Here is an 8472-nt window from a genome sequence, read left to right as displayed (position 1 = left end):
GCTTCTAGCATGATGCCCAGGTCAGCAAGACAAGGCCCATGTCAGCTGTTACTTTGTCAATGTAACGCATAAAAGCCTAATCATGAATCGCAAGATTGCATTGTTATTGGTATTCTACTAACGGTTACGACTACATTTTATTAGAAGGGGAATATTGTGTATGTTGAATGGTATGTTCCTAAATTTTGAAGACTGCCCAATACACATGATTGCTACAACATGTGTGCTATACATTCATTCATTAGTCACAGAGCTTGTCAATCTTATTCAGAGACTCTTATGTCTTCCATAAATGCAGGAATATCAGACTAAGAGGTTGGGCAGGAATTCAGTAACAATGGAGTTGCAACGCACCAGTTCGTACTTCTGAAAGCAAACAACACAGACAGTAATTTTTCTTGACAGGTTCTTTTATTTCTGTGTATTTTTGCCTGGGCAGCAATGATACATCTTAGCCCTCAATGTGGGCGAGTCTGATGTGGTCTAGCTCCAGTCCTGTGTGGTGGGAGCTCCACCCCAGTCGCCAGGTGTGGCAGCTGGCGCGGCTGGGGGTGGTGCGGGTGTGGCGCCCCATTCCTCCGTAGGTGCAGCCCAGTCGGTAGGTGCAGCTGGCATGGTGAAGTCTCCAGCCGGCACGGCAGCCCCTGGCTGTGGTCCTGCTGCCATCTCTGCACTCCACTGTGGAAAAAATATAAGTAGTCTAGTTAGTAGTGGAAGGGTCATGTTGAGGGTGAGTGAGTGAGAAAAGAAGATTCTTTCAAAGAGTGTTCTTCATTCTATCCTTAAAACTCTTACAAATGTGTTTGTCAAAATCTGACCATTGTACAATACCTGCCTATTTCATATTTGAAGTAACGCCAAATTTTGCTTAATGTGCGCAACAAGGAAAGAACAAACAGTTGCTAACTCACGTCAGTGATTTCCGGCTGGACCTGGTCATTCTGCTGGGTCCAGTCAGGCTGGTAGGGTGCCTGGGCCTCGGCAGCAGCCTTCTCTGCAGCAGCCTGCTCCTCCTTCTCCAGCTCTTCAGGATCACGGTAGAAGTACAGATCCACCATGGTCTCCCAGGGAACCTCACGGGAGATGGTGCCGCGCAGACGCAGGATCTCACGCGCCAACATCCACACCATCAGGCCCACTGAGTGAACACCCTGCAGAGGCATAAGCAAGAATATTAAGATTTCAATAGTTTTTCTTACTGATCTGTACACACAGGTATAAGGGTCATGATGGAATGAATAGCCCATAATTCATTGATAGTTTTTCAATACATGCAAATGTTCTAGAAGATACTTTTGAAACAACTAAAAGACATATCTTGCCCATCCTTACCTTGTTGTTGCAAGGGATCGCGATGTCCACATAGCGGAGGGGAGAGTCAGTGTTACAGAAGGCAATGACGGGGATGTTGACGTACGACGCCTCAGTAACAGGCTGGTGGTCCATACGAGGGTCCAGAACGATGAGGAGACGAGGCTCGCGGAAAGCAGCCTGGATCTGATTGGTGAAGGTACCAGGGGTGAAGCGGCCAGCGATGGGTGTGGCACCGGTGTGGGCAGCAAACTTCAGAATGGCTCGCTGGAATAAAAGAATAGAAAACCCATGTCTAGTTTTGCTACATGCATCAGAAACAACAAACATGTCCTAGTGTGAAGAATTAAGTTGAAATTTGGTTCAGACTGTATAAATACAATACACCTCTCATTTACAGTCAAGATATCAAAGATGTGCCATCATTCCAATCAGTCAACACAGAAGCATGCTGTACTGAGGAAAGGATCGGGTTCGTATCTACATCTGCTAGGACCTCACCTGTCCATAAGGCTTGCAGGAGATGATGGCCACATCTGCGGGGTTCTCAATGGCAGCCACAGCCCGAGCTGCCAGCAGGAGCTTCTCCCACGTCTTCTTCAGGTTGATGATGTGAACACCTTAGGAGACAGAGGGTTAAAATTAACCATACAGTATAATGTAGAAAGGAAAGTGTCATCCTTCTGTGTAACTTGCCATGATGGCAACAAGCCACATTTATGTCACCTTTTGCATAATGCATTCTTGTGAAATCTGAACTATATCCATTTTCCCTAGGAAATGTATGTATTTTGATGTTGTAGTGGTCTCAGCAGATAAAATATCATCCAAGAGCTTTGCTCTATGAGGATTGGCTCTAATCTTGGAACTCATCATTGACCAAACACAACACCGTTCTTACACTGGGGACCTTCTACCTCAGAAAACCGACTGATGTTTGCACAATGTTTATAAGAGATGTTTAGCTGTACCATCAGCCTTGCGCTTGAAGACGTACTGCTCCATCTGGAAGTCCACATTGCTGGCCCCCAGGTGGGTGGCACAGGCCAGGAACTTCGTCACATCCTCCTCTTTCAGAGCGAGAGCGTCCAAACCTCCGGACATGGTGAGCTGTCAGAAATCAAGGGTTGACAACCTGGACAGACAGGAAGAATTTCATATCTAAAATAAGCAAAAAATTTATTTCATTTTTCTTCTTCTCAAACAGGTGTAGCATTTACAGTTTAACCCAAATTTTCACCTGTATGATTGCATTATGTCTACGAAGTTTGAGTGGTCTCAGCAGATAAAGTATCATCCAAGAGCTTTGCTCTATGAGGATTGGCTCTAATCTTGGAACTCATCACTGACCAACAGGTATTTTGTAAATTAGTTATTTGGTGACTAACTTCAGACTTGTTTTCTCAGACTTAGTCTGATACTAGGGCTGTGTACCTAAAGAAATTTTAGGTACAGGTACAGGTACACAGGTTTAGGTACAGGTCCGGACCTTTACCTGTACCTAAACAAATTTGATCAATTATCTGTAAGTTATAAATGTAGCCAACTGTCTTTTTTAGAGAAAAATTGTCACCTTTGTATGAGGATTTAGAAATTTGAACCTCAAAACAAAGTTTTATTGATTTTCAACTGCAAGATTATCACAATTGTCATCTTTGATTTGGAATTTATGTATCTGTAGCCTTTAAAAGTGGTGTCCTCAAGTGCTTTAGTGTGTTTAGGTACAGGTACAGGTACACAGATGTTTAGGTCCGGACCTGTACCTAAACAATTTTTCAGGTACGGTACAGGTACGGGTATAATACACAGCCCTATCTGATACACATGCAGATGATGATGTTGCACAGTTTCTACCAACATGGATTAAAAGATTTATCATTACGTCTATATTTCGTTTGAAACGCAAGTTTCTAACGTAATAATAATGGTACACGTGTTGAAAAATGCCCCCCTCCCCTACCCAATGGTATGGCGCGCTAGCGCTCCAACCACATGGTCGTAGAACTATGCGACTTTATGACACTTAAACTGTTCAGATCTGCACAGAAATACATTTACGTATTCCACAATATGTTATGCACGGACCATTGTATCAAAAATACCAACACATGGGGTAAAATGTGCGGAATTTTGTGTAATTTCGAGAGAGACTCACTTCTACAACGCCAATGGAGATTTGTCCCAGGGAAAAAGGAAGAACCTGGGTCACGTGGTTCTAAGCACAACTTTCCCGGATGTTAACCTTTCATCCCTGACCTTCCATATGTTGACTTTTCACCTCTGACCTACATGACCGGAGTACTGAGGAAAGTCGTGACTGGATGTGTTTTTGAGGTGTTTTCTCCGTTATATCTTCAGAAAATGCCGCTTGTTGTGGATGACACTCCTGTAGGACAAGTTGACAGCGTGAAAAGCTTGCTGACCAGGTTCCCACACTTCAAGGTGTGCAAAATGTCTTGTTTTATCTTGCGCAAAGCTGGAGAGAATGTTCATCATGTTTCTTCCAGTTTCACTTCCTGATCCTGAGAGTTGTTCCATTTCTCAACGCTACTCACACACAATACTATAACATTAGGCTAGCCCTATTGTATTATAAAAAAAAAAAAAATTCAATCAGGTAAAAATTCATGAGCGTGCTGATTTTATCCATAAAATCTACCATACGGCCCAATGTAGTAGAATAGACATAATTGGGTCTGTTGAAAAAGTAAATCATGCAATATTATCAGTCTGCCCTTTGATGGCTCAATGCAAACTGGAAGCTGGTACCCACTGTTTCAGGAGTCAGCAGCAAACCTGTGCAGCCAGGCGGTGAGGACCCTGGGTACAGACGGTGTCCTGTATGTCAACCAGAGGGAATATGCAGCTACAGGGCCATCTGACGGTATGTGTCTGCACAAATGTTAGCTTCAAAAATTGCCCAAGCAAAACCTTTACAATGTTTATTGCAGCTGCATATTGCAGTGTGATTGTCTGACACATCTTTAATGTTGTTGTCTCTTAATCTGCTTCAGTTTGTCGGCTTCTGGTCTCGTGCTTTCCCTCTGTCTTTGATTCCTTCACGTATGCTCATCCTTCGCTGCTTTTTCCAATTTTTCAGCATTTGCGCACTTTAGGCAGTTCATCTTCTGTACTTAGGGGGAAAGTCGGGCAATGTCGGGTGGTCAGGGTCGATGTCGGGCAGTCAGGGTCAATGTCGGGCTGTCAGGGTCAATGTCGGGCGGTCAGGGTCGATGTTGGGCCTGCAGGGTCAATGTCGGGCGGTCGGGATTGATGTTGGCATACAGGGTTGATGTCGGGCGGTCAGGGTCAATGTTGGGCCTGCAGGGTTGATGTCAGGCAGTCAGTGTCGATGTCAGAAGGTCAGGGACGATTTCGAGCATGCAGGGTCGATGTCGGGCCTGCAAGGTTGATGTCGGGCTATCAGGGTCAATGTCGGGCGGGCAAGGTCAATGTCAGGCTGTCAAAAAAGACAGACAACTTTTCCAGGAGGTTCATCTTATGTTGATGTTTGATTTTCTTGTCATTTTCCAAGAAGAGATACAGATGTGTAAGATGAATGTTGGACTGTCAGCTATTGTCAATTGTCTTCCTCTCATTTCAGATGTTGTACAGTTCTTAGGTTCAGAAGATGCCACGACTTGTCACATAGCTGTTCTCAGGCACACAGGTCAGCAGATCTCTGTATATAAATTCAGATGTAAATGTTACAGCCTCAGAAAGATTATATTATTAAAGCCTTTGTTTCTTCTTTTTGTCTTTGATTTACAGAATCCTTGTCAAAAATATGTTAGTGTCCTTATAGTACTATATTGTATCATAGCTATCTGAAAAACAGTGTCAGTGATATCTTACATGCACTTTTACATTTTGATATGTTCATTGGAAAATTCACCCGTCAGGGTTTATTACTCACATTTTGTGCATGTACATGTAGCAATGGGGCTTACATTATAACGTATTGTACTGAATTACGGATCATGTTATCAGACGTATGTACCCTGCAGGTTGTGGTGTGACATGTGTGGCACACTTTGATGGAGCTGGCACCAGAGAGGGGATCAGGGACATGATGGGAAATCTGGGACAGCTCACTCAAAACTGCACAGAGGGAAGGTGGGTGTGATATTTGTCTTAAATGGAGGGACAGACTACAGTATTGAAACAGTGTAGCAGTTAGAAATATTTATGAGTCAGTCGGGAGAGCTTCTCTTTGTACTATGTGCATCTACATGTATATGGTGTATTTCAGTGGTCATCAGTGATGAAAAGAATTTAAACATGATGAGGCACCCATTCTCTCCGGTACCGTCTCTCCCACCACCAGTTTGTGCATTTAACAGCTTGGTTATGTGTGTGTCATGATTGTTACTTGTGGTAGAGTCCCTGCAATCTTGTAATGGCCTTTTCCACTCTCAGGCTGGAGCTGCATCTGGTGGGAGGGTTCTGTGATGACAGATGTATGTCAGAACAGCTTACAATGGAGCTGATAGGTAAGTGCAACTTAGTCATTACATCACCTGCTCTGAAACACTCATTAACTTTTATGTCTTTATTCTACCCTGCTAGTAGAGGCTTATAGGTTGTGCAAAGGCATTGACGGCCTAAGACCTGGGTCTTGCCAATTACAACAAACAATGTAGGATCTAAGACCAGGATCTTGGCTATTACAACAAACAATGCAGTGAATGTACATATACATGTAGTAGTACGGTTTAACATTCTTTGAAATTCAATGTGACAAGGGTAGGACAGTGGGTAAGCAAAAGGTGAGCCTTGCCGACCCTTGCCTTCCTTCAGCAAAATTCCATAGGATTGCTCTACTAGCAATCCTACCATCATGACTTGTTTTGAGTCTGTTAACTGTACAATGCACAATGTACAAGGGACAGTTTACAGTGTTAAATTGTAATGTCTTTGTCCTCTTCTTATCCACAGAGGAGTTCAACAGAGTAAAAGACAACATTTACCTCCAGACAGCCTGTGTCTCAGGTAGGTTTTGAATTTCACACAAAAGTTATGTATTAGTGATATAGACATTCTAGTGGTTGAAGTTGTTATGTGATACATGTTCCAGTTTTGTGTAATCACCTGTGCTTGAATTATGTGCTATTTCTCCAGTGGTATATTTTTGATCTTACTTAAAATTCCAAATATGGAAATGATGGTAAAAGCTTCTCCATTGATAGTAATTTATTGACTGTCAACATCATAATCACAAAAAATGAATGTGCAGATGGCAATTTCTTTCTTTTTCAATATAGAGCTAAATGATGTGGTAAAAGACCAAGTCCACTGGCCAGTCATTTATGGTGTTGGTAAGTTCCCAACATACACCCTCTGAATAGAATATATGACTTCAGTAATACAAACTTAACAATGAAATCCAACATACACTGTACAAACAGGGGCCATGTGCCTTATGTGTACAAAGTCAAATTGGTCTACAGTCATTGATTACAACGCCACTCTGGCAAGTATTCCTTACATCATGGTCATACACAGAAACATATTACTATGGATTCATGCCTGCTGTATATAGATCAGATAAGGCCAATCACTTTCATTAGTGGATGATACTGTTTGTCACACCAAAAATGTGTTTGTTTTCAGCTGTGGATGTCAGAAGTGGTGAGATGTTCCCAGCCAAGTTCACAGACAAAGGACCAGACCAGGCTCTGAGACATGCCAGGAACTACACAGGCAAGCATGAGGTGGTGTACCGGCCATACATACTCATTCATGCATTGTCTAAGCAGAATCTTTAGAACATGTAACGTTACATGTTGGAACACTATTTCTGCAAATTGCCCAGATACTAAGAAGGCTGTTGAGTGGTGCAATATTTATCTGTGCCTGCCTTAAGTTTGGTCATCAAAGTCTTACCACACAAGCATATAGACATCTGACAGAAAGGTATCATTATGTTGTGATGTTCTAGGTTGCTCAAGGAAAACAACAGGGGGTTGTATTTTATGTTTGTCCCTTTTAACTAAAATGAAAAATATGCCAGATTTTGACATGGAGCGGTAGACCAAAGGTCGCACTTTTAGAATCAGATGTGACGGACACCAAACTGTGAATAGCCCCATAAGAGGCACAATTCTCTCCATATTTGTGCTAGAGTGCATTCTCATTACAGATGCTGAACATCTATGACTCCACAAAGCGAGAGTTGAACATTGGACCGTTCCACTACGACCGGTTCCATGATGCAGACAGATGGCTGGAGCAGCCTGACCGCATCATTCTCAAGGTGAGTTCATCCAAACAGAAAGTTTCATTCAGGATCTACATAGATGATGGTCAAAAACAGTGGCCTCTTCACATTAGACCTACACTAGTTAGTCCAAATGTTTTGTTGATTCAAATAAATGTGTATATCAAGTACTCACAAATGCACAATGTGGATATATCTTGCTAAGTCTGCCATCAGATTTTGAATACTTGCTGACAAGTTGTGTCTAATTTGTTTCCTTTTGTTTCCCTCCAGTACCTGTCCACATCACCACTGGTAGAACCTCCAGACTTTGTGGAGAACACTAGAGCAGCCCTGAAGTTCTTGTTAGAACACCCCCACCCCGGGGAGACTGTGTTCCCCAGGGGGAGGGGCAAGGTGTACAGGAGGAACACTGCAGGACAGTGGGAGCTGGCACAAGACTCATAAAACCTGATCTGTACTTTAACTTAATATTTGTTGAGATAAAAAATGCTGGCATTTGGGGATACATGTATCTTATGAAGAATGTATTTTAAAACTGTATGGTGTGTGGAGAACCTTTGATGCTTAACATAGCATTTCTTTGGTAGAAAATATATACAGCCTGTATGTGAGAGAGATGTTGCATTGATACCAGTGTGCCAAGACTTCTCTTTGATTTTTAAGGTCACTACAGGCTATATATTGGGCAAAGTACATGTGCAATATACTAGCTGAATGATTGTTGTCTTAATTTGCACATACAGAACTAGAAGCTGTTCACACACAAAGCTATTAAAGTGGCAACATTTCCAACATTGTTTTCATTTTCTCTCTCAGGATTTTATTAATCTTTAAAAAGCCTACAATAAACAACAGAATGTGGCTGATAAACCAAATAGAAGCCCACACTTTTAAAAGTAACAAGCTTCAGAGACTACTAGGAAACAGTCAATATCTAC

The 8472-nt window shown here is 42.4% G+C and overlaps 2 protein-coding genes across 2 annotated transcripts; one reads left to right on the top strand and one right to left on the bottom strand.

The window, feature by feature from the left end:
• Positions 1 to 392: 392 nt before the first annotated feature.
• On the bottom strand, positions 393 to 3596 carry LOC118429753 (40S ribosomal protein SA-like). The gene is made up of 6 exons (XM_035840377.1): positions 3467 to 3596; positions 2283 to 2446; positions 1813 to 1931; positions 1333 to 1578; positions 912 to 1151; positions 393 to 678 (listed from the first exon to the last, which is right to left on the bottom strand). Exons 2-6 carry the CDS (start codon positions 2413 to 2415, stop codon positions 484 to 486), a joined length of 933 nt encoding a protein of 310 aa, XP_035696270.1. The 5' UTR covers positions 2416 to 2446; positions 3467 to 3596; the 3' UTR covers positions 393 to 483.
• Positions 3565 to 8337, top strand: LOC118429752 (protein N-terminal asparagine amidohydrolase-like). Its single transcript, XM_035840376.1, has 10 exons — positions 3565 to 3753; positions 4093 to 4195; positions 4916 to 4981; positions 5319 to 5427; positions 5731 to 5804; positions 6250 to 6303; positions 6576 to 6629; positions 6925 to 7025; positions 7454 to 7567; positions 7805 to 8337. Exons 1-10 carry the CDS (start codon positions 3601 to 3603, stop codon positions 7976 to 7978), a joined length of 1002 nt encoding a protein of 333 aa, XP_035696269.1. The 5' UTR covers positions 3565 to 3600; the 3' UTR covers positions 7979 to 8337.
• The last annotated feature ends 135 nt before the right edge of the window (positions 8338 to 8472 follow it).

The sequence above is a fragment of the Branchiostoma floridae genome, chromosome 13 (assembly GCF_000003815.2).
Source record: "Branchiostoma floridae strain S238N-H82 chromosome 13, Bfl_VNyyK, whole genome shotgun sequence".
NCBI classification, from domain to species: domain Eukaryota; kingdom Metazoa; phylum Chordata; class Leptocardii; order Amphioxiformes; family Branchiostomatidae; genus Branchiostoma; species Branchiostoma floridae.
The sequence above is the reverse complement of the archived record's forward strand: the minus strand, read 5'-3'. Positions and strand labels throughout refer to the sequence as shown.

Coding starts and splice junctions, on each gene's coding strand:
- LOC118429753 (XM_035840377.1), bottom strand. CDS start 2,415: ATGTCCGGAGGTTTGGACGCTCTCGCTCTGAAAGAGGAGGATGTGACG. Junction 1,152..1,332: donor CGATCCCTTGCAACAACAAG/GTAAGGATGGGC, acceptor ATGCCTCTGCAG/GGTGTTCACTCAGTGGGCCT. Junction 679..911: donor TCCAGCCGGAAATCACTGAC/GTGAGTTAGCAA, acceptor TTTTTTCCACAG/TGGAGTGCAGAGATGGCAGC.
- LOC118429752 (XM_035840376.1), top strand. CDS start 3,601: ATGACCGGAGTACTGAGGAAAGTCGTGACTGGATGTGTTTTTGAGGTG. Junction 3,754..4,092: donor CCAGGTTCCCACACTTCAAG/GTGTGCAAAATG, acceptor CCACTGTTTCAG/GAGTCAGCAGCAAACCTGTG. Junction 7,568..7,804: donor CTGACCGCATCATTCTCAAG/GTGAGTTCATCC, acceptor GTTTCCCTCCAG/TACCTGTCCACATCACCACT.